The sequence below is a fragment of the Somniosus microcephalus genome, unplaced genomic scaffold (genome assembly GCF_052327205.1).
Source record: "Somniosus microcephalus isolate GS21.2 unplaced genomic scaffold, FLI_Smic_1.0 scaffold4, whole genome shotgun sequence".
NCBI classification, from domain to species: Eukaryota; Metazoa; Chordata; class Chondrichthyes; order Squaliformes; family Somniosidae; genus Somniosus; species Somniosus microcephalus.
The window spans coordinates 1,186,398-1,211,741 of record NW_028225191.1 but is presented as its reverse complement, the minus strand read 5'-3'; the positions used below and the strand labels follow the sequence as shown (position 1 = coordinate 1,211,741).

Sequence of the window (25,344 nt, the reverse complement as noted above, 5' to 3'; positions counted from 1 at the left end):
TATGACCCCTGGTTCTGGACTCCCCGGCCATCAGAAACATCCTTCCTGCATCTAGTCTGTCCAGACCTGACAGAATTTTATAGGTTTCGATGAGATCCCCTCTCAATCTTCTAAACTCCAGTGAGTATAAGCCCAATTGACACAATCTCTCCTCATACGTCATTCCTGCCATCCCAGGTATCAGCCTGGTGAATCTTCGCTGCACTCCCTCCATGGCAAGAACGTCTTTCCTCAGGTAAGGTGACCAAAACTGCACACAATACTCAAGGTGCGGTCTCACCAAGGCCCTGTACAACTGTAGCAAGACATCCTTGTTCCTGTACTCGAACCCTCTTGCTACGAAGGCCAACATACCATTTGCCTTCTTAACCGCCTGCTGCACCTGCATGCTTACCTTCAGCGACTGGTGCACAAGGACACCCAGGTCTCTTTGCACTTCCCCTTCTCCCAATCTATTGCCATTCAAATAATAATCTGCCTTCCTGTTTTTGCCACCAAAGTGGATAACCTCACATTTATCCACATTATAGTGCATTTGCCATGTTTCTGCCCAATCACCCAACCTGTCCAAATCGTAGTGGAGTTTCCCTACATCCTCCTCGCAGCTTACCCTCCCACCCAGCTTTGTGTCGTCTGCAAATTTGGAGATATTTCACTATAGATCAGTGTGAGGTGGTGTGTTAATGAATTTCACTGTAGATCAGTGTGAGGTGGTGTGTTAATGAATTTCACTATAGATCAGTGTGAGGTGGTGTGTTTTGGTGGGAAGAATAAGGAAGCCACACACTACTCGGACAAGGGCGTGAAATTGGGTTGCTTTGTGCCTCCCGCGATATTCAGCGGGAGGTTAGCCGCGGCGGTCGCTGGTAGCGCCCCGCAGCACTGCACCGCCGGCAATAACGTCATTGCCATGCGCAGCACCCCGGCTGCAACCTTGGGTATGCGACCCCTGACTTATCGCCGGACGATATGTCCGACAGGGTCAGGGGTCATTCCTGCAGCCGTGGCGACGCCACTTAAAGGGCAGGTGTCGGGCGGCAACTTTTTATTTTGGCCGACTGCCAGCACCTGCCCCCTTCCCCTTTCTTCTTCGGGGTGTCAGCCGCGATCGCTCAGCCCGGCGCTCCTCTTCATCCGACACCCCACTCCCTGGTGTTCCAGCAGGGCCCCGGTGTGCGCAGTGCTAGGCCCCTCCCCTTTAATCAGGGATGGAGGTCTGCTATGACCCGGTGCTATGTGCCGACGGGCGTGGTGCTGTTACACGAAGCGCCGTAAAATTCACTGGTAGCGCCTCAAGGAGGGGAGCGCTTCCAGTCGCACCCCGCCTCCTGCCTGGGGTGCTTCCACTGAATTTAATGTGCAGGGGCGCTAACATTTTCGGGGCGCTAAAATTAGCCCCAACGACGTTAGCGACCCAAAGGGGGCATCACCGAATTTTCCCCCTAAGAGTCTAAAAGGGCTGGAGGAGCAGAGGGATCCAGGGATACAGATACACAAATCACTAAAAGTAGCGACACTGGTTAATAAGGCCATTAAACTAAAAGCACTGGGCTACATTCGTAAAGGAGCCTCCTGTTCCATGCCTCGGAGCTCTGAACCATGGCAAAGAGTGGCTGGGACACATTTCTCACACGCCTCGAGATTAACCCTCATGGGGACTTTGCTGTCAGTGAAGAGAGATGAGAAAGACCAAAGTGCCGTTTGCCCCTCTCAGTGTGGCTCTGAAGGACTGTGTCCAGGCTGGAGTTCTGTTCCCACCGTATGATCCTCCCCCAGTTTGTCCTTTCTGAGCTCCAGCCAGGTGATGCTAAACACTCAGGTGGGAAAGACAAAAATCTACAGCAATGTGTTTAAAGCAAAGCTGATTTATTTGACACCTATCCAGAATATTAAACTCCAGCCCAGTTACAGGAGTTATTAACATCAGCAGAAACAAACCCCAACTGTCAGAATGAACATGGTTCAGTCCTGGATGTGATTAACAGCAGCAAAAACAATAGAATCCAACCGCTGCAGTCACACGTGAACTCGCTGGTGTCTCAGCAGGTGGGACGAGCGAGTGAATCCCTTCCCACACACGGAGCAGGTGAACGGCTTCTCCACAGTGTGAACACTTTGATGGTATGTCAGTTCCCCGGAACTTTTATAGCATTTCCCACAGTCCAAGCATTTAAATGGTCTCTCATCAGAGTGAATTCGCTGGTGTCTTAGCAGGTGGGATGAGCGAGTGAATCCCTTCCCACACACGGAGCAGGTGAACGGCCTCTCCCCAGTGTGAACTCGCTGGTGTCTCAGCAGGTCGGATGATTGAGTGAATCCCTTCCCACACACGGAGCAGGTGAACATCCTCTCCCCAGTGTGAGTGCGCTGGTGTACAGTGAGCTCAGATGATCGCCTGAACCCAGTCCCGCAGTGAGAGCACCTGAACGGCCTCTCCACAGTGTGAACATTTTGATGGTATGTCAGATCCCAGGAAGTTTTATAGCACTTCCCACAGTCCGAGCATTTAAATGGTCTCTCATCAGTGTGAACTCGCTGGTGATTCAGCAGGCTGGATGACTCGGTGAATCCCTTCCCACACACAGGGCAGGCGAACGGCCTCTCCCCAGTGTGAACTCGCTGGTGTGTCAGCAGTTTGGATGACAGAGTGAATCCCTTCCCACACACAGGGCAGGTGAACGGCCTCTCCCCAGTGTGAACTCGCTGGTGTGTCAGCAGGTGAGATGAATTAGTGAATCCCTTTCCACACTCAGAGCAGGTGAACGGCCTCGCCCCAGTGTGAACACGCTGGTGTCTCAGTAGGTGAGATGAATTAGTGAATCCCTTCCCACACTCAGAGCAGGTGAACGGCCTCTCCCCGGTGTGAACACGCTGGTGTGTCTGAAGGTCAGATGACTCAGTGAATCCCTTCCCACACTCAAAGCAGGTGAACGGCCTCTCCCCAGTGTGAATACGCTTGTGTCTCGATAGGCCAGAAGATCGGCTGAAGCCTCGTCCACACACAGAACACGTGTACGGTTTCTCCCCGCTGTGAACGGTGCTTTTTGCTTCCATGTTCAGAGGCCGGTGATATTCAGATCCGATGAGTCGAGTGACTGTCAGATCTTGATGTGATGTTTGGTCTGAGCTTACCATCTGTAAATCTTCCCCTTCCAGTGCCCTGTAAAATTAATTTAAAACAGGGAGCATGAGAGACAACCCACAAGAAAGCAAAGGCAGGTTGTGAAATTGAGCTCAATGAATCTGGTCAATTGTGGGGCCGGCACTAGAAAAAGTGACCATGAAAGCTGCCGGATTGTCATAAAAACCCAACTGGTTCACTAATGTCCTTCAGGGAAGGGAATCCACCACCTGGTCTGGGCCTACACAAGACTCTGGCCTCTATGGGAGGAGAGAGAGAGAGAGAGAGAGAGAGGTGGGAGTGGGAGGGGGCGAAGGAAAGGAACTTTATACATCTGCAACTCGACCAGAACTTTGATAGAACCTCCAAAACCCGCAACCTCCACCTAGAAAGACAAGGGCAGCTGTTGCATGGGAGCACCATCACATCCAAGTTCCCCTCCAAGTCACACATCATCCTGACTCAGATATTTTCATCGTTGCTGGATCATAATCCTGGAACTCCTTACCGAACAACTTTGTGGGAATACCTTCACCACACGGACTGCAGTAGTTCAAGAAGGGGACTCACCACCCCCTTCTCAATGGGCAACTGGGGATTGGCAATATTTGCTGCTCTTGCGAGCTACGCCCACATCCCAAGAATGAATTAAAACAAATCTGTAGATGTAAACTGGATTAAAAGCCTCTACAGAAATACTTGTTCCTAAAACAATACTCTTTTACATTGTACGGACAGTGTCTGTGTAACAACCTGATCTCCCCTAGAATCCACCTCCTTTGACAGTCTCACATTGGAAATTGTTGGGTCCTCCTGGGCTCAGAAGTACTGGGGGTTAAACCCAGCAGCTTCTCCTCCATCTCAAACTGAAGCATAGAAACATACAAACATAGAAGATAGGAGCAGGAGTAGGCCATTCGGCCCCTCTAGCCTGCTCCGCCATGCAATGCGATCATGGCTGATCATCAAAATTCAGTACCCAGTCCCTGTTTTCTCCCCATACCCCTTGATCCCTTTAGCCTTAAGAAATATATCCAACTCCTTCTTGACTATATTTAATGTATTGGCCTCTACTGCCTTCTGTGGTAGAGAATTCCACAGGTTCATCACTCTCTGGGTGAAGAAATTCCTCCTAATTTCTGTCCTAAATGGCCTACCCCTTATCCTTAGACTGTGACCCCTGGTTCTGGACTCCCCGACCATCGGGAACATCCTTCCTGCATCTAGTCTGTCCAGTCCTGTCAGAATTTTATAAGTTTCAATGAGATCCCCTCTCATTCTTCTAAACTCCAGCGAGTACAAGCCCAATCGTCCCAATCTCTCCTCATACGTCATTCCTCCCATCCCAGGTATCAGCCTGGTGAATCTTCGCTGAACTCCTTCCACGGCAAGAACATCCTTCCTCAGATAAGGCGACCAAAACTGCACACAATACTCAAGATGTGGTCTTACCAAGGCCCTGTACAACTGCAGCAAGACATCCTTGTTCCTGTACTCGAACCCTCTCACTATGAAGGCCAACATACCATTTGCCTTCTTAACCACCTACTGCACCTGCATGCTTACCTTCAGCGACAGGTGCACAAGGACACCCAGGTCTCGTTGCACTTCCCCTTCTCCCAATCTATTGCCATTCAGATAAGAACCTGCCTTCCTGTTTTGGCCACCAATGTGGATAACCTCACATTTATCCACGTTATATTGCATCTGCTATGCTTCTGCCCAATCACCCAACCTGTCCAAATCATCCTGTAGTTTCTCGGCATCCTCCTCACAGCACACACGCCCACCCAGCTTTGTGTCATCTGCAAATTTGGAGATATTACATCTAGTTCACTTATCTAGATCATAAATATATATTGTGAATAGCTGGGGTCCAAGGACCAATCCCTGCGGTATCCCACTAGTAACTGCCTGCCACTCGGAAAAAGACCCATTTATTCCAACTCTTTGCTTTCTGTCTGCCAACCAGTTCTCTATCCAAGTCAATACCTTGCCCCCAATCCCATGTGCCTTAACTTTACATGCTAATCTCTTATGCGGGACCTTATCGAAAGCCTTCTGAAAGTCCAAATACACAACATCCACTGGTTCTCCCTTATCTATTTTACTAGTTACATCCTCAACAATGAAGCAACAAAAAGACCTACATATGCAGCCAGGGACCTACCTTCCGTCAGCCTGCAATAAAAGTCTTCCCGACAGCCGCTGACTAATGGCGGCCGCAGCACCCACAATTCCCCGCGCCCCAGAAACCGCTCTATCCAATGCGCTGATTTCCCCGCTGAGAGTGCGCATGCTCCCCGGGGCCGCGGGCCATTCTGGGAGCCTGGCTCCTGTCCTTTTCCCAATTCGGACTCAGTGGAACCGGCTGAAGAAACCGGGAAGCGGCGGCTCGGATGGGGGAGGCACTGCACCCTGGGTTTCCTGGTGCCGGGGCTCTGTCCGCACGTCTGCCGGGCCCGGCCGCTCTGATTCTGATTTAGTTTTTTGATGAGGTAACAGAGAGGGTTGATGAGGGCAATGCGGTTAACGTGGTGTACATGGTTTTCCAAAAGGCGTTCGACAAGTGCCACATAATAGGCTTGCCAGCAAAGTTGAAGCCCATGGAATAAAAGGGACAGTGGCAACATGGATACAAAATTGGCAAAGTGACAGAAAACAGAGAGTAGTGGTGAATGGTTGTTTTTCGGACTGGAGGAAGGTATACAGTGGTGTTCCCCAGGGGTCGGCACAAGGACCACTGCTTTACTTGATATATATTAATGACTTAGACTTGGGTGTACAGGGCACAATTTCAAAATTTGCAGATGACAGAAAATGTGGAAGTATAGTGAACAGTGAGGAGGAGAGTGATAGACTTCAAGAAGACATAGACAGGCTGGTGGAATGGGCGGACACGTGGGAGATGAAATTTAACGCAGAAAAGTGCGGAGTAATACATTTTGGTAGGAAGATCGAGGAGAGGCAATATAAACTAAAGGGTACAATTCTAAAGTGTGTGCATGAACAGAGAGACCTGGGGCTATATGTGCACAAATCATTGAAAGTGGCAGGGCAGGTTGAGAAAGCGGTTAAAAAAGCATACGGGATCCTGGGCTTTATAAATAGAGGCATAGAGTCCAAAAGCAAGGAGGTTATGATCAACCTTTATAAAACAGTGGTTCGGCCTCAACTGGTGAATTGTGTCCAATTCTGGGCACCGCACTTTATGAAGGATGTGAAGGCCTCAGAGAGGGTGCAGAAAAGATTTACAACAATGGTTCCAGGGATAAGGGATGAGGGACTTCAGTTATGTGGATAGACTCGAGAAGCTGGGGTGGTTCTCCTTACAGCAGAGAAGGTAGAGAGGAGATTTGATAGAGGTGTTCAAAATCATGATGGGTCTGGACAGAGTGGAAACTGTTCCCATTGGCGGAAGGGTCGAGAACCAGAGGACACAGATTTAAGGTGATTGGCAGAAGAACCAAAGGCGACATGAGGAAAAACTTTTTTACGCAGCGAGTGGTTAGGATCTGGAATGCACTGCCTGAAAGGGTGGTGGAGGCAGATTCAATCACCGCTTTCAAAAGGGAATTGGATAAGTATCTGAAGTAAAGAAATGTGCAGGGTTACAGGGAAAGGGCGGGGAGTGGGACTCGCTGAAGTGGTCTTGCAGAGAGCCGGCACGGGCTCGACGGGCCGAATGGCCTCCTTCTGTGCTGTAACCATTTTATGATTCTATAAAATATTAGAAAGTTTGTTCCACAGAAGCACGAGGTTTATCTGCTTTTATTGATGAATTTAAAAAGTCTCCATTAAAACCTGAGCCAGTGTGTTGTGAGCCAAAGAGCCTTGTGTCCAATGAGGGGAATAAAGGCCCACAGCCTCCCCTGGCCCCGGGTCCTGAACAAGGGACTGGAGAAACTCGCTGCCCTGCGGATCAGACAATCAGCCGGCACTAGGCCCGCCCCTCGGGCTCCCTGATTGGTTGGAGGACCCGCCGCCAGCTCGCTCCTCCAGCCCCACCCCGCTCGCTCCCTATTGGTCGGAAGCTCCCGTCAATCAGGCCCTGGGCTGGGTCACGTGTCCCCGAGGTCACGTGCGCCGTCCAACTGACGCCGCTTGGTCCGGGGCCTCGCCGACTCTCAGGTTTTACTATTTCTCTTTGTTCTCTCCCGATCCACCCCTCCCCCCCCACCCCGCACGAATCTCCACCCAATCGGACCGGAGAAAACTCACTTTGCGTCACCGATCGCAACTCTGGACCCGACACCAAGGACTTTCCCCGGAATGTCCCGCGCCGACTCCGTCCGGCAGGATCCGAGTGCGCAGGCGCAGCTCTGAATGGGGGAGGGGGCTGGTCTCCTCTGGGCATGCGCGGTTGTTGCCCTTGGTGACCGGGAGGGGTCACTGTGCCGGACTCGGCCCAAACCGCCGCTCCCTGTGCGCATGCGCGGACTCTCGGCTGTCAATCAACCATCAGCCAGAAGAGGTCACTGGTGAGACCAGTGAAGAAAGAAACACTTGCGTTTCTATAGCGCCTTTCAACACCACCGGACGTCCCAAAGTGCTTTACAGCCAATGAAGTACTTTTGAAGTGTAGTCACTGTTGTAATGTAGGAAATGCAGCAGTCAAATAGCGCACAGCAAGCTCCCACAAACAGCAATGTGATAATGACCAGATAATCTATCTTTTTGTTAACTCTGTTTCTCTCTCTACGGATGTTGCCTGGCCTGCTGAGTGTTTCCAGCATTTCCTGTTGTTATTTCAGATTTCCAGCATCTGCAGTATTTTGCTATTATCCTTTTGTTCCATTGATTGAGGGATAAACATTGGCTAGGACACCGGGGATATTTCCCCTGCTCTTTCCCACATTACAACAGTGATTACACCTCAAACATACTTCATTGGCTGTAAAGCACTTCAAGACGTCTGCTGGTCATGAAAGCACTATATAAATGCAAGTCTTTCTTTCTCAAAATAGTGCCATGGGATCTTTTACATCCACCTGAGAGAGCAGACAGGGGCTCAGTTTAATGTCTCATCCGAAAGACGTCACCTCTGACAGTGCCTCAGTACTGCACTGGAGTGTCAGCCTGGATTTTTGCGCTCAATTCTCTGGAGTGGGACTTGAACCCACAACCTTATGCCTCAGAGGCAAGAGTGCTACCATAGAGTCATAGATTTATACAGCACAGAAAGGGGCCCTTCAGCCCATCGTGCCCGCGCCTGCCATCAAGCCCTGTCTAATCTAATCCCATTTTCCAGCACTTGGTCCGTAGCCTTGTATGCTATGGCGTTTCAAGTGCTCATCTAAATGCTTCTTGAATGTTGTGAGGGTTCCTGCCTCTACCACCCTTTCAGGCAGTGAGTTCCAGATTCCAACCACCCTCTGGGTGAAAAAGTTTTTCCTCAAATCCCCTCTAAACCTCCTGCCCCTTACCTTGAATCTATGCCCCCTTGTTATTGACCCCTCCACTAAAAGGGGAAAAGTTCCTTTCTATCTACCCTATCTATGCCCCATATAATTTGTACACCTCAATCAGGTCCCCCCTCAGCCTTCCCTGCTCTAAGGAAAACAACCCCAGCCTGTCCAGTCTCTCTTCATAGCTGAAGCGCTCCAGCCCAGGTAACACCCTGGTGAATCTCCTCTGCACCCTCTCCAATGCAATCACATCCTTCCTATAGTGTGGCGACCAGAACTGCAAACAGTATTCCAGCTGTGGCCTAACTAGCATTTTGTACAGCTCCATCATAACCTCCCTGCTCTTATATTCTATGCCTCGGCTAATGAAGGCAAGTATCCCATATGCCTTCTTAACCACCCTATCTAGCTGTCCTGCTGCTCTCAGGGATCTGTGTACATGCACGCCAAGGGCCCGCTGATCCTCTGTCCTTCCTAGGGTCCTACCATTCATTGTGTATTCCCTTGTTAGTCCTCCCAAAATGCATCACCTCACACTTTTCAGGGTTAAATTCCATTTGCCACTGTGCTGCCCATCCAACCAACCCGTCTATATTCTCCTGTAGCCTGAGGCTTCCCTCCTCGCTATTTACCACTCCACCAATTTTCATGTCATCTGCGAACTTACTGATCATACCTCCTACATTCATATCTAAATCCTTAATGTACACGACAAACAGCAAGGGACCCAGCACTGATCCCTGCGTTACACCAGTGGACACAGGCTTCCAGTCACAAAAACAACCTTCGACCATCACCCTCTGCCTCCTGCCACTAAGCCAATTTTGGATCCAATGTGCCAAATTGCCCTGGATCCCATGGGCTCTTACCTTCTTGACCAGTCTCCCATGTGGGACTTTGTCAAAAGCCTGACTGAAGTCCATGTAGACTACATCAACTGGACTGCCCTCATCCACACACCTAGTCACCCCCATTGAAAAATTCAGTCAAATTGGTTAGACATGATCTCCCCCTGACAAAGCCATGCTGACTATCCTTGATTAATCCTTGCCTCTCCAAGTGGAGACTAATTCTGTCCCTCAGAATTTTTTCCAATAATTTCCCTACCACTGATGTTCGGCTCACTGGCCTGTAATTCCCTGGTTTATCCCTACTACTACCCTTCTTGAATAATGGTACTACGTTAGCTGTTCTCCAGTCCTCTGGCACCTCCCCTGTGGTCAGAGAGGTTCTGAAAATTTGTGTCAGAGCCCCTGCAATCTCCTCCCTTGCCTCACACAGCAGGCTGGGATACATCTCGTCTGGGCCTGGGGGTTTATCCACTTTTAAGCCTGCTAAAACCACTAGTACCTCCTCCCTCTCAATACTAATTTGTTCAAGTATATCACAATCCCCCTTGCCTGATTTCTATGCCTGCATCGTCCTTCTCCATAGTGAACACAGATGCAAAATATTAATTTAAAACCTCACCTTCATCTTCTGGCTCTGCACACAGATTGCCACTTTGGTCCCTAATGGGCTCTACTCTTTCCCTGGTTATCCTCTTGCCCTTAATATACTAATAAAACACCTTGGGATTTTCCTTTATTTTGCCTGCCAGTGTTTTTTCATGACCCCTCTTCGTTCTCCTAATTTCTTTTTTAAGTACCCCCCTGCACTTTCTATACTCCTTTAGGGCTTCCAGTGTTTTTAGTCCTTTGTACCTGCCAAAAGCCTCCCTTTTTTTCCTAATCCATTCTTGTATGTCCCTTGACATCCAGGGTTCCCTGGGCTTGTTGGTCCCACCCTTGACCTTTACAGGAACATGTTGGCATTGTACTCTCTCTATTTCCTTTCTGAAAGACTCCCACTGCTCTGATGTGGATTTTCCTACAAGTAGTTGATCCCAGTCCACTTTGGCCAGATCCTGCCTTATCATATTAAAAATTGGCCTTCCCCCAATTTAGATCCTTTATTTCCGGTCCATCTTTGTCCTTTTCCATAACTACTTTAAATCTCACCGAATTATGGTCACTGTCACCAAAATGCTCTGCTACGAACCCTTCTACCACGTGCCCTGCTACATTCCCTCGAATTAGGTCCAGTACCGCCCCTCTCTTGTAGGACTTTCTACATGTTGGCTGAAAAAGCTCTCCTGGATGCACTTTAAGAATTCCACACCCTCTAAGCCTTTCACACTGACTATCCCAGTTAATATTGGGGAAGTTGAAATCCCCAACAATTACTACCCTATTATTTCTACACCTCTGAGATTTGCCGACATATCTGTTCCTCTATCTCCCCCTTACTGTATGGGGGCCTATAGTACATGCCCAGCAAAGTGCTTGCCCCCTTTTTGTTTTTAAGTTCTACCCATATGGCCTCATTAGAGGAACCTGCTAAGGTATCATCCCTCCTTATAGCAGAAATTGACTCCTTGATTAATATTACTAACCTGATTTTTGGTCAACTCTTGGCGTATTCACGTTTAATAAGTCTCCGGCAGAAGGAGTTGCTTCACTTGTACTGGTTCCTGGGGCCTGATCACCTTCCCCAGGAGCAGGGCCTTGACCCTGACTTTATTCACTTGTACTGGTTCCTGGGGCCTGATCACCTTCCCCAGGAGCAGGGCCTTGATTCTGGGGGTGTTTTATTGCACCGCATGGTGTACTTGAGAAGAGCCCCATCAGGGCGAGTGCGGGAGGGTCAGGGGGCGAGTGCGGGAGGGTCAGGGGGCGAGTGCGGGAGGGTCAGGGGGCGAGTGCGGGAGGGTCAGGGGGCGAGTGCGGGAGCGTCCATCTCCAGGACCAGTGTGTATCTGAGTCAATGGGACTCTCTCTGACCTTTCTCCCCGGTCCATCTCCAGGACCAGTGTGTATCTGAGTCATTGGGACTCTCTCTGACCTTTCTTCCCGGTCCATCTCCAGGACCAGTGTGTATCGGAGTCAATGGGACTCTCTCTGACCTTTCTCCCCAGTCCATCTCCAGGACCAGTGTGTATCTGAGTCAATGGGACTCTCGCTGACCTTCTCCCCAGTCCATCTCCAGGACCAGTGTGTATCTGAGTCAATGGGACTCTCTCTGACCTTTCTCCCAATTCCATCTCCAGGACCAGTGTGTATCTGAGTCAATGGGAATCTCTGACCTTTCTCCCCAGTCCATCTCCAGGACCAGTGTGTATCTGAGTCAATGGGACTCTCTCAGACCTTTCTCCCCAGTGCATCTCCAGGACCAGTGTGTATCTGAGTCAATGGGACTCTCTCTGACCTTTCTCCCCAGTCCATCACCAGGACCAGTGTGTATCTGAGTCAATGGGACTTTCTCTTACCTTGTTCCACAGTCGATCTCTGGAAGCTCTTTGAATCGGAAGGGTTCTCTCCGGTTGGTGCTCTCACAATCCTGTGCTGGTTCACCTGCTGTCGTTCCTCAGTCTACAATCCCTGTTTACTTCGAGCTGAGCACCTTCCTCAATCACACCATCTCTCACCGGGACATCTAATTGTGGCAAAGCAGAAAATAAGAACAATATTGAAAGCGTGAAATAATATAATGTAGACTTTCAATCTGCTTACTAATAATTCAATTTCAAGGCCGAGTATTTGTTTGATTTTGTGCCTTTCCTCAGATCCCCAGTTGCGGGGCTGTGTGTTCAGTTTGGAGATTTTGCTCAGATCCCCAGTTGCGGGGCTGTGTGTTCAGTTTGGAGATTTTCCTCAGATCCCCAGTTGCGGGGCTGTGTGTTCAGTTTGGAGATTTTGCTCAGATCCCCAGTTGCGGGGCTGTGTGTTTAGTTTGGAGATTTTCCTCAGATCCCCAGTTGCGGGGCTGTGTTTAGTTTGGAGATTTTCCTCAGATCCCCAGTTGCGGGGCTGTGTGTTTAGTTTGGAGATTTTCCTCAGATCCCCAGTTGCGGGGCTGTGTGTTTAGTTTGGAGATTTTCCTCAGACCCCCAGTTGCGGGGCTGTGTGTTTAGTTTGGAGATTTTGCTCAGATCCCCAGTTGCCGGGCTGTGTGTTCAGTTTGGAGATTTTGCTCAGATCCCCAGTTGCTGGGCTGTGTGTTTAGTTTGGAGATTTTGCTCAGATCCCCAGTTGCGGGGCTGTGTGTTTAGTTTGGAGATTTTGCTCAGATCCCCAGTTGCGGGGCTGTGTGTTTAGTTTGGAGATTTTCCTCAGATCCCCAGTTGCGGGGCTGTGTGTTTAGTTTGGAGATTTTCCTCAGATCCCCAGTTGCGGGGCTGTGTGTTTAGTTTGGAGATTTTACTCACTGTGAATTTCCGGCTTCCTGAGACTCCCCCATTCTCACTGCTCTGGACGGAAATGCGCCATTTTCTGTGCGGAGTTACTAACCGGAGCGGTGACCCTGTGAGCCTCCCTCGCTGTGATCTAAACTCGGGGCTGAGCAGCCGCTGTCGGGCCGAGTTCCCTCAGTCACAGAGCGGGCCCTGTAATCCGGGCAACCAGCCTGTTTCTGAACGGCCGGCGCCGCCCGGCCCAGCACACAGCAAACCCAGGATCAGCAGGGGAGCGGCACTGCGCCTGCTCGGGAGAGAGAGAGAGAGAAAGGGAGCGGCACTGCGCATGCGCGGGAGAGAGAGAGAGCGAGCGAGAGAGAGAACGGGAGCGGCACTGCGCCTGCGCCTGCGGGCAAGGGAGCGGCACTGCGCCTGCGCGGAAGAAAGAGGCAAGGGAGCGGCACTGCGCCTGCCTGGGAGGGCAAGGAGCGGCACTGCGCCTGCGTGGGAGCGCAAGGAGCGGCACTGCGCCTGCGTGTGAGGGCAAGGAGCGGCACTGCGCCTGCGTGAGAGGGCAAGGAGCGGCACTGCGCCTGCGTGAGTGGGCAAGGAGCGGCACTGCGCCTGCGTGAGGGCAAGGTGCGTCACTGCGCCTGCGCCGGAGTGAGAGAATTGATCCAACTCCACATACCGGGATGGATCCGAGAGAGAGAACGAGGTGCCTGAAGTCTGATACTCACCTTTAAAACCAGCTCTTAATGCAGGGACAGGTGGGAACTTCAGTTACTATTTGAACTATTTAAAAATTAACCAGAGCTGCAATTCTGGTTAGATCCTGTCTCCCAAATAAAAAGGGAATGTTTGTATGGGTCAGGGTGTATATCGTTCTCCCTATGGAATTATTGTCCCAATAAGGAATGGTAGCCGCTCACTCACTTTATACTCGGTTCTTAACATCCGTTCATATTCGGCTCTCCTAACAACGTGTTCATTGAGTGCTGCGCTCACGTTAGGGTTCCGTGTGTTTTGTTTTTCTCTGAAGCCAGTCCTCATCTATATTGAATCACTGATCTGAATATTCGCTCACAGCAAGCCCGCTGCAGTGTTTCTGGATCTGGATTTCTACATGCTGGACAGACAGTTTACCGAAAATGGCTAAATAGTAAGCAGCCCTTTCACAGATACAGTGGGTGGCTCTGAAAAGAGCCTTTGGGTTATTAGATTGAATCTTGTCCACTTTACTTGCTCTTGGAGCTGGCAGTGCTGGTTTTCTTGGGAAGCAGCACCGCCTGGATATTAGGCAGTACCCCGCCCTGAGCAATGGTCACCTTTCCCAGCAGCTTGTTGAGCTCCTTGTCGTTGCGGATGGCCAGCTGCAGGTGTCTGGGGATGATGCGGGTGGTCTTGTTGTCGCGGGCCGCGTTGCCGGCCAGCTCCAGGATTTCAGCGGTCAGATACTCGAGCACAGCAGCCATGTAGACCAGAGCTCCGGCACCCACACGTTCAGCGTAGTTGCCCTTTCGCAGGAGCCTGTGAACACGGCCCACAGGGAACTGCAGTCCGGCCCGGGATGAGCGGGATTTGGTCTTGGCCCGAGCTATACCGCTGGTTTTTCCTCTTCCAGACATTTCCAAAATCCACTCGTTGAAAGAAATAATGATAAACTCCGCCCACATCTGCCGCCCTTCTACCTTCTGGAGGAATGCAGACAGCAAACTTGTGATTGGTCGCTCTGTGGTGAATTCCATTGGTGTTTTCCGGTGACCAATCACAGTCTGTTTTTCCGCCAATGGCAAGTGTGTGGAAATAACTGTCCTCAACAGTCAGACCGCCAACGATTTTTAATTTCAAAAAACCCGCCAATATTTTCCTAACCCAGCGAATTAAGTTAATAAATTAACTATTAGCCAAAGATTTCCGGACAGTTTTTTATTCCTTTTGTCTTCTTCCATCTCTCCCTTGCAAATTCCAGGCTGTTACAATCAGGATTAATTCCGGGTTCAATAGCGAACTTTAACGGGTGGGATTAAATCCCCATTGATTCTGTAACGGGACACATTCCAGCTCAATCTCTGTAAAAGTGAGGATTCAGATTATCGAATGATCCTTTGCGCAGGCGCTGCTGCGGGAGTGAAACCAGATCTGGGAGTCCTGCTGTGAGAAGAGAAGAGGGACAGAGCGTTCAAACTGACCGCGTTCTGGTCTCTAAGAAACCCCATTCTGGGTTGTTACACTGCAGGAAGTCTCGGGTTAATAAAAGGATTGACTCCCAACTGGCATTGAAAAAAATGAAAATGTTTTTGCAGAGATTGAGGTGACTGAAATCAGAGTCTCATCTCGAAAACAAGCTTTTAATTTGTCGGAAGGCGCTGCAAGTGAATGGGTCTGAGATCAAAGGGAAAGAGCGATCAGGGACCGTGTTTGTACTTTACTGGACGGGAAATACAACAGCGACGCTAAGGTTGATCCGGGCAGTGAAAGTGCTTATCTGAGAATTCAAAACTAAATCTACGGCTGGAACTTCAAACGTTCTCAAAACACACTTGTTACGGAAATAATTACAGTAAATTGTGTCTAAAGAGAGATGAGTTTGTGTAGCTCTTTCAGAGAGATTTTGGGTAGCTCTTAAAAGAGCCGTTGTGTTTTGGGGTTTGTTCTTTCAGGACAGCGTGGAGTTTTACTTGGAGCTGGTGTATTTGGTCACCGCCTTTGTCCCTTCCGACACGGCGTGCTTGGCCAGCTCCCCGGGCAGCAGCAGGCGCACGGCGGTCTGGATCTCCCGGGAGCTGATGGTGTGCCGCTTGTTGTAATGGGCCAGGCGGGAAACCTCACCCGCGATGCGCTCAAAAATCTCGTTCACAAACGAGTTCATGATGCCCATGGCCTTGGAGGAGATGCCGGTGTCGGGGTGAACCTGCTTCATCACTTTGTAGATGTAGATGGAGTAACTCTCCTTCCTCGACTTTCTGCGCTTCTTGCCGCCCTTCACTGCCGGTTTACTGACGGTTTTCTTGGCGCCCTTCTTGGCAACTGGTTTCTTTTCATCAACCATTCTCAAACTCGATTTCAGACACAAAACGACGCAAACCCGCGCCGGGCTCGGAATATATAGGCAGCCCCACAGTCCTATGCTAATGAGGGATGGGTGAAGGCAATGGTTGTGATTGGCTGCTGAAGAGTGATGTCAAATTCCATTGTTCTGCATCTCTATGATTGGCTTCTTTATGTATCCAATCAGATTGAGATTTTGTCACCAGCACGCCCCCTGTAGTCAGAAAGGTAATTGCAAGAGCATATATCCATGCACCAATTCCCAGACCATTATCTGGGGTCCCAAGCACTTCTTCCGGACGAGACAGCAATTTAGATGTACTTCCTCCAACCAGTGCACTATATTCATGTCTTGCAGTGTGGTCTCCACCACTTTAGTTCAGTATCTGCCCGTCTCTAGTACTGTGAGTGTGTGTATTGGAATAGTTCTGTATTATTCAGTCTCTGGTGATTTATGTAAGTGTTGGAATCATTACCAATCTCAGTCTCTGTTACAGTATGTGCGTGTGAGATCCATTCATTTCCTGTCCGTCACTGATACCATGTGTCAGGGTGGGACTCCATCTGTATCCGTCAGACTCTGGTACCGTGTGTCAGTGTTGGGATTCATTCAGAATCTGTCATTCTCTGGTAGTGTATGTGTGTGTGACATTAATTTTGTATCTGTCTGTCACTGGGATGTGCGAGTTTGAGATTCATTCTGTATCTGTCATTCACTGGGATGGTGTGCATGTCTAAGATTAATTCTGGATCTGTCAGTCTCTGGTACTGAGTGTAGTGTGGGATTCATTCCGTATCTGTCATTCACTGGGATGTTGTGCAAGTCTAAGTCTAAGATGTCAGTCCCTGGTACTGAGTGTGAGTTTCATTCTGTATTTGTCAGTCTCTGGGACTGCATGTTAGTGTCATATTAGTGCTGAATCGGTCAGTCTCTCACACACACAGAATCACACAGAAACCCCACAGTACAGATAGAGGCCATTTCGGCCCATCGAGCCTGCACCGACACATATCCCACCCGATCCCCATAACCCCTACACCAACACATATCCCACCCTATCCCCGTAACCCCATGTATTTAATCCCCCCTAACACTAAGGATCAATTTATCATAGCCAATCAACCTAACCTGCACATCTTTGGACTGTGGGAGGAAACCGGAGCACCCGGAGTAAACCCACGCAAACACGGGGAGAATGTGCAAACTCCACACAGACAGTCGCCCGAGGCCGGATTCGAACCCGGGTCCCTGGCGCTGTGAGGCAACAGTGCTAACCACTATGCCACCGTGCTGCCCGCTCGTACTGTCTTTCACCGAAGAATTCCGCATGTATCTGCTACTTACTCGGTTTATGAAAGTGGGATTCTTACTGCATCTATCAGACTCTGGCACTTGATGTTAGTTTGAAATTAATTCCATTTCTGCTAGTATCTGCTACTGTATCAGAGTGTGGGACTGAATCTATTTGTAAATCAATTATCCACCTCCAGCTATCTGCAACCGCCAATTTCAAACCATTTATTGACAGTAGAACCGAAACACAGCGCGCCGCACAAACCCTTACAGACTCGGGCTTCATATTCAAGGGTTCCCTGAAACCAGAATATTTTAAGTAAGATCCTGTTACAATTAACAATCAGTAATATTCCCGCCTATATACAGTCCCTTCGATCACAAGTCGACCCGTCTCCTTCCATGTCAATCTCTGACCTTATTCCATCTCCCCACACTTCCCCTCACAGACGGGTTCAGCAGTTTACAAACACCTTATTCCAGTTGATTTGGAGAATCTCATGTGTTGGGGTTCGAGTTGTGATGTGGGGTATCTCCGCCAGTGTCAGCGTCTCAGAGACTTTCACCCTGAACCTGTGAACTGAAAATGACCGTGAACTGAAAATGACCATGAACTGAGACTGGAGTCGAACACCCCCCCAGTTAGAGTGAGGCCCGGCCCGGACATCCCATTCTCTCTCTGTTTTATTGCAGACACTGGGGGAGGGGTGTGTGGTAAACCACTGTATTGTATATTGCCACCTCTGGGTGGCGCTGTGTATGGAGGCATGCCTCAGCTGACTCCACCCACCACTGTGTGGGTTTCGTTCAGACTTGTTCAGTCACTCACGAAGAAGCATGGTCTCTTCTTAGCTAATAAAAGCCTTATTCATCTCTTCTTTCGACTCATCATCTCTTCTTCGACTCATCACCTTTTATGAAGTAATTGATAAGCGTATCAATTTTATTAGCTAAAAGTTAAATGGCGACACCTGAGGAGCAACAACAGCAACGGATACAGCAGACATTGCTGAGAGCCCTCAGACCACCACGCCTGGACCTCGACCCTCAAGATGTGGGTGCATCAGCCAAGTTTGAACACTGGCTGAGCTGCTTTGAATCCTTCCTCGCAATCTCACAGGTTACAGAGGAGGATCACAAACTGAAAATTTTGACCGCCCAGGTGAGCCATCAAGTATATATGCTAATCCGGGACTCTAATACGTACGTGGCGGCCCTCGAGCTACTAAAAGGGCAATATACGCGCCCAGTGAACACAATTTACGCCCGACACCTCTTGGGATCCCGCAGGCAGCAACCGGGAGAATCGGTAGGGGCATTTGCACGGGCGCTACTGGCACTCTGCAGAGACTGCGATTGTAAAGCGGTAACGGCTGTGGAGCACGCGCAGGGACTCGCCTGTGATGCCTTCGTCAGGGGCCTCCAGTCAGACCACACCCGGCAGAGACTGCTAGAAAGCAAGGAACCCGACCTGAAGACGGCCATTGCCCTTGCGCTCTCGTTAGAGGAGGCCCACCGAAACCTCGAGGCATACCCCCGTAACGGCGCCGAGACATGGCAATCGAAACCGTGGGACACGGGACCGCCGCCCCCGGCACCAACCGCTGCAGCGACCCAACCGAGACAGCAGCCTCCGGTAAGAACTGCTTCGATGCCCAGTAACCAGGCCCAAAAATGCTATTTCTGTGGCCAGTTAAAACATCCCAGAGCGCACTGCCCAGCTAAGACAGCTACCTGCTCGGGCTGCGGGAAGAAAGGCCATTACGCTAACGCCTGCAAGGGGAAGCCAGCCAGCAGCGCAGCGTGCGGGCCGTGGGAGCAGCCATCTTATCCGCCATTTTGTGTACCCCCGGCCGCATGGCATCCGCCGCCATCGTATCCAACGCACTCAACCGCCATTTCGTCACCGGAACCGACCACCGTCTCGGCGGATGACTATAGTGACTCACTAAGCCACATACTGGCCTCCGTGACGCTGGATCAAGCCCTCCCTCACCATCTATCCAGCTCCATGATGGATATCGCGGTAAACGGCCGCGCCACCAGTTGCCTGATCGACAGCGGGAGCACAGAGAGTTTCGTCCACCCCGACACGGTACGTAGCCACTCCCTCACGATTCTGCCAATGCACCATCGCATTTCTATGGCGTCCAAGTCCCAGTTAATGGACATCAGCGGCTACTGTGTGGTGATCCTGTCAGTAGGGGGCACTGAATATAAAAAATTTAAACTGCTAGTCCTGCCCCGTCTTTGCGCTGCCGTCCTGCTAGGGTTGGATTTTCAGTGCCACCTTAAGAGTGTCACACTAGCATACGGTGGACCCCTCCCCCCACTCACAGTCTGCAACCAACAACTTTTAAATCGCCCGCTGCAAACCACCTGCAGCCTTTCCACATTAAAAGTCCCCCCCCCTCCCCTGTTCGCTAACCTCACCCGCGACTGTAAACCCATCGCTACCAAAAGCAGGCGGTACAGTGCCGGGGACAGAGCTTTTATCAGCTCTGAGGTGGAGCGGCTCTTGAAGGAGGGCATTATCGAAGGTAGCACTAGCCCCTGGCGAGCCCAGGTTGTAGTCGTTAAAACCACTGCAAAACGCCGCATGGTAATCGACTACAGCCAAACCATAAACCGGTACACCCAGCTGGACGCGTACCCCCTCCCTCGCATATCTGATATGGTCAATCAGATTGCGCAATACAAAGTATTCTCCACCATCGACCTTAAGTCAGCGTACCACCAGCTGCCCATCCGCCATGAGGACCGCCAGTATACTGCCTTCGAGGCAAACGGCCGCCTCTACCACTTCCTTAGGGTCCCCTTCGGCGTCACCAATGGGGTTTCGGTCTTCCAAAGGGAGATGGACCGAATGGTTGACCAGAACGCGCTGCGGGCAACCTTCCCCTATTTGGATAACGTCACCATCTGCGGCCACGACCAGCAGGACCACGACGTTAATCTAGCAAATTTCCTCCGTACGGCCCAACGGCTGAACCTAACGTACAATAAGGAAAAATGTATGTTTCACACCAAGCGCCTGGCCATCCTCGGCTGCGTGGTGGAGAACGGAGTCATCGGGCCCGACCCCGACAGAATGCGCCCCCTAATGGAGCTACCCCTTCCCCACTGCCAAAAAGCACTGAAGAGATGCCTGGGGTTTTTCTCCTACTACGCCCAGTGGGTGCCCCTCTATGCAGACAAAGCCAGGCCCCTCATCAAAGCCACCTCCTTCCCCCTGACACCAGAGGCGTGTGCAGCCTTCACTCTTATCAAGAACGATATCGCGAAGGCCGCAATGCACGCGGTGGATGAGTCCATCCCCTTCCAAGTGGAGAGCGATGCCTCCGACTTCGCCCTAGCCGCGACCCTTAACCAGGCGGGCAGACCCGTGGCCTTTTTCTCAAGGACCCTCCAGGGCCCCGAGACGAGACACTCCTCCGTCGAAAAGGAGGCCCAGGCTATTGTAGAAGCGGTGCGTCACTGGAGGCATTACCTGGCCGGGAAACGATTTACCCTGCTCACTGACCAGCGTTCAGTAGCTTTTATGTTTAATAATAAGCAGAGGGGTAAAATCAAGAACGACAAGATCTTGAGGTGGAGAATCGAACTCTCCACCTACAATTATGATATCTTGTATCGGCCAGGGAAACTCAATGAGCCCCCAGATGCCCTATCACGTGGTACATGCGCCAACGCGCAGAGTGATAGGCTGCAGTCCCTCCACAATGACCTCTGCCACCCGGGGGTCACCAGGTTTTTCCATTTTATCAAATCCCGTAACCTGCCCTACTCCATCGAGGAGGTCAGGACCATGACCAAGAGCTGCCAAATCTGCGCCGAGTGCAAACCGCACTTCTATAGGCCGGACAGAGCAAGCCTGATCAAGGCCACCCGCCCCTTCGAACGCCTGAGCGTCGATTTTAAAGGGCCCCTCCCCTCCGCTGACCGCAATGTGTACTTCCTCAACATAGTTGATGAGTACTCCCGTTTCCCCTTTGCCATCCCTTGCCCAGACATGACCAGTACCACGGTCATCAAGTGTCTGAATGACATCTTCGCTCTGTTCGGGTTCCCCAGCTATATACATAGCGACAGGGGCTCATCGTTCATGAGCGACGAACTTCGGCAGTACCTGCTAACAAGAGGTATCGCCACGAGCAGGACCACCAGTTACAACCCCCGGGGGAACGGCCAGGTGGAAAGGGAGAACGCGACGGTTTGGAAGGCAGTCCTCTTAGCACTAAAATCTAAGGGCCTTCCGACCTCCCGCTGGCAGGAGGTCCTCCCTGCAGCGCTTCACTCCATTCGGTCACTGCTTTGTACTGCCACTAATGCGACCCCTCATGAGAAAATGTTCGTTTTCCCCCGGAAGTCTACATCGGGAACCTCGCTACCGGCATGGTTGACTTCTCCTGGGCCCGTCCTACTGCGGAGGCATGTGAGGACGCATAAAACGGACCCCCTGGTCGAGCGGGTGCACCTCCTACACGCCAACCCCCAGTATGCCTGGGTGACATACCCAGACGGGCGGGAGGACACGGTCTCCATACGAGATCTCGCACCCTCGGGTACCCCTGAATTACCACCGTTATCCCCCTTACCACTGTTATCCCCCACCACCCCTCCCAACCCAACCCTTGCAGACGGCATGCCAAAGCCCCAGGAATCTTCACCAACCACCCAGACACCAGACCCGACGTCGGATGCTGTAACACCACCGCCGCCACCACGACGATCAGGACGTCAGACAAGGCCTCCTGATAGACTTAACTTGTAGTACCCTTCACCCCGCCGGACTTCACATTAAACAAGGGGTGAATGTGGTAAACCACTGTATTGTATATTGCCACCTCTGGGTGGCGCTGTGTATGGAGGCATGCCTCAGCTGACTCCACCCACCACTGTGTGGGTTTCGTTCAGACTTGTTCAGTCACTCACGAAGAAGCATGGTCTCTTCTTAGCTAATAAAAGCCTTATTCATCTCTTCTTTCGACTCATCATCTCTTCTTCGACTCATCACCTTTTATGAAGTAATTGATAAGCGTATCAGGGTGGGTGCAGCGAAAATCAGCGAGTCACCAGGGAGCCGGGGTTCATTTGAAATGATTTCAATCTGGAATCTGAGCCCGGCCCCGGGACATGGATCATATGATTCCGCAATCACCTCTTTTTGGAAAGACATGGGTGGCTCTGAGAAGAGCCTTTGGGTTCAGATGTTTACAAGTTGTTGTTAGATCCATGTGTTAATGGAGACACGGAATGCAGGAGTTGATTTAACAAGTGTTTACTGAACAAAGTCTGGAGGTGAACTAACTACACAAGACGCTATACAGGCTTATATACCCGAGTGGTTACTACTGGTACTACAGTATACAGGGGCTTCAAAAACATAGTTCCTCTTAAAGGTACATACACTACAGTTGTCCTTTTTATTTTCTTTTGCTGGCTGCTTTCTGAGACTTTGCTGATTTGGGCTTGGCCTTGGGTTTTTCCACCTTCTTGGCCGCCTTCACCTTTCTGCCTGTGGCCTTCTTGGGGCTCTTGGGCTTCTTCCCCACCACCTTCTTCCCAGCCGCCGCTTTCGCTGTCTTTTTAGACGTTGCTGCCTTCTTGGTGATTGTTTTCTTGGCTGCTGGTTTCTTGGTGATTGTTTTCTTGGCTGCTGGTTTCTTGGCTGGAGATTTCTTGGCTGCTGGTTTCTTGGCTGGAGATTTCTTGGCTGCTGGTTTCTTGGCTGCTGGTTTCTTGGCTGCCGGTTTCTTTACTGCAGATTTCTTGGCTGCTGGTTTCTTCACCTTCTTTCCCTCTTTCCGCTGGGATTCCTTCTTAGCAAGCCTGAAGGAACCCGTGGCGCCCGTGCCCTTGTTCTGCTCCAGGGAGCCGTTTCCCACTTTCATCTTGATACTTAACCTGATCTGGGACCGGAGCTTCAGCACGTCGACGCCGTTGGCAGCCAGAGCCTTCTTTATCGCAACCAGGGACATCCCCTTGCGACCGCTGCCACTCGCCACAACCTTGAGTTTCTGTTCGCCCAACGTGGGACCGGCTGGCTTGGAGTGGGGAGCCGCCTTCTTCTTGCTGGGAGCCTTGGTTTGAGCGGCGGCAGGAGGAGCCATTTTGGCGGCTGCAGTCTCGGTCATGTCGGCGACTCTGTAGAAAATCTCTCTGACAGTCAGAGCTGGGTCAGAAATGAAACGAGAGGCGGCGGCACAGAGCAACTTAAAGGCAGCGAGCGGACGGGGCGGAGACACCCTGCTGTCAGCTCCCGGCCCCTCCAGCCTCTCTGTGTTTCTCTCTCCTCATTAACTCTCCGATTACAATTAAACTCGGGCACTCCACATTCCCAGATTGGTCTCTTTCTGTCTCGAAGACCGGGATGTTTGCTGTCGAGAAAGTTTCATCAGAATTCAAGACAGCAATTTCGATTTAAAACCGTTTCTTTGCTGCACTGATCGCGCTCTCTCACCCGATCGCGGACATGTTCACTGTTTTTCGACTGAAATTTGAAATCAACTAAAACTTCACATTTAATTCCCACATCAGGGGGGAGCGATCCTATGACAGGGAAATCTTTGAATTTTACACAAGAGGGTCTCTGAAATCCGGCGATGAGAGCGGGCACACAAACACAGTGACATTAGTCTAACCCACCCGCCCCTTTAACACACTCTCGCTGACATAATGTTCACTCTGCTCATTCACAGCACAATCTGTTCCCAGATTTACAGTTCACAGGACAGGTTTTCCTCTCCGCTCGGCCTGTGCTGCCGATTCTCGGGGTTAGTTGGAGTTTCCCAGCTCAGTCAGTGTTAAACACTCTTGAGGCCGGCGCTCCTCACAGTGTCTGTTCCCCAGATTCAGGGGCAGGAGCCAATCACAGCTCTGGCTGTGTTCACCCATATCTGGTTTGAAGGTATTATATTGTTCGCAGGCAGGAATAAGTTTGATTTATATGAAAATAGAAATGATGATCTCACCGCCTCTCTCTGTCTATCTCTCCCCAAAACTGAGGAACAGAACAGAGCAACTGGTGTCCTGTGCATTCCATTCTCAACACCCAGAGACAGCAACCAGAGACAGAGAGACAGAGAGACTGTATCAGTCTGAATGGTCGTACTCTGAGCCAAGCGGTCCACGCAGTCTGTTACCGAGATTTAGAGGCAGGAACATGTCACAGTTTGGCTGTGTGGATCCTAGCCTGCTTTTAGATGATAGTATTATTCACAGAAATAGTGAGACATTCTGTTCACCACACATGCCTTGAACTTGGTTTCAATAGACCGAAAACTGAGAGGTTCAGCATCGATCCAGATATAACAGGCAGGGCTGGGGGATAGAGGGACTGGGGATTGATCCTGTACACAAGGCACAGAGAAAGACACAGGGGGTGACAGTCACACAGGCCCGGGAACTTGTCTGGTATCTGTCGCCTACTCACCCACCGGAGACAGGCAGAGACTGATTAAACTCCCCGCTCAGCAGCAGTTCAGTGTCAGAGATTGACAGAACCTGTTCCTCTCCATCCTTCCATACAGTATGGGGAAACAAATCGCTCTGAGGGACAGGATTCGCATCACTCTCACACTCACCGGCAGCAACTGACGTGTGTCCAGGGTTGCTTTCCCCTCTCCTAATATCTCCTTATCTGTCTCGGTGACAATGTTTCTTTGATAACGCTCCTTTCAAGCTCATTGGGATGATTTATTCATTTAAATGTGCTATATAAGTTCAAAGTGTTTTTTTTGCTGTTGCTTCTTTTAATTTGCGTCAGGAGAGAGGTCTGAGCATGCGTGATAAACACTTGCCTGCTCCTCCCCCTCTCGCCACACTGTTTAAAGCGACAGGAAGGATCCTGCAAGCTCCCCTCCCCAAGCTCTGCCAGCGGGGGCCGTTTCCTCTGTGCTCGGTTGAAGATCGCTGACCACATCAGGGAGTGGAGATAGCACGGGCCCGAGTAAGGGAACAAACAGCAGCCTCCTCACAGCAGCACATCGCACTAGGACTGTGTCCGCAGATGGGCTTTGTGTCGGGTAAGTTCAGCGGCAGTCGGGGCTGTTTGTACGAGACAGATTGAAGCAGGAAATATTTCCGGAACATGGAGTGAGTGGGGGAAGGGAGAGGCCATTCTCGGGCTGTGTGTGTACAGTGTAAGGTAACAGGAAGTAAATCACCTCGCTGCAGTCATCAGCGAACATCCCCATTTCTGACCTCTTGTTGGAGGGAAGGTCGTTGATGAAGCAGCTGAAGATGATTGGGCCTA

General features: G+C 50.7%; 2 protein-coding genes across 5 annotated transcripts; both read right to left on the bottom strand.

Annotated features, from left to right (window-relative positions):
• Positions 1–1,847: 1,847 nt before the first annotated feature.
• Positions 1,848–14,458, bottom strand: LOC147084040 (uncharacterized). Of its 4 annotated transcripts, none has more exons than XM_085979956.1 (3): positions 13,679–13,971; positions 11,837–12,003; positions 1,848–3,160 (listed from the first exon to the last, which is right to left on the bottom strand). In XM_085979956.1, the coding sequence occupies exon 3, from the start codon at positions 3,133–3,135 to the stop codon at positions 2,017–2,019; it is 1,119 nt and encodes a 372-aa protein (XP_085836082.1). In that variant the 5' UTR covers positions 3,136–3,160; positions 11,837–12,003; positions 13,679–13,971; the 3' UTR covers positions 1,848–2,016. The 4 variants fall into 4 exon arrangements, 3 of the variants coding, with proteins under 3 accessions (XP_085836082.1, XP_085836080.1, XP_085836081.1); XM_085979954.1 differs by lacking the exon at positions 13,679–13,971 and adding an exon at positions 12,776–13,049; XM_085979955.1 differs by lacking the exon at positions 13,679–13,971 and adding an exon at positions 12,858–13,049.
• Positions 14,459–22,356: 7,898 nt separating this feature from the next.
• On the bottom strand, positions 22,357–23,315 carry LOC147084039 (histone H1.01-like). The gene has a single exon (XM_085979923.1). The coding sequence runs from the start codon at positions 23,222–23,224 to the stop codon at positions 22,514–22,516; it is 711 nt and encodes a 236-aa protein (XP_085836049.1). The 5' UTR covers positions 23,225–23,315; the 3' UTR covers positions 22,357–22,513.
• Positions 23,316–25,344: the final 2,029 nt, after the last annotated feature.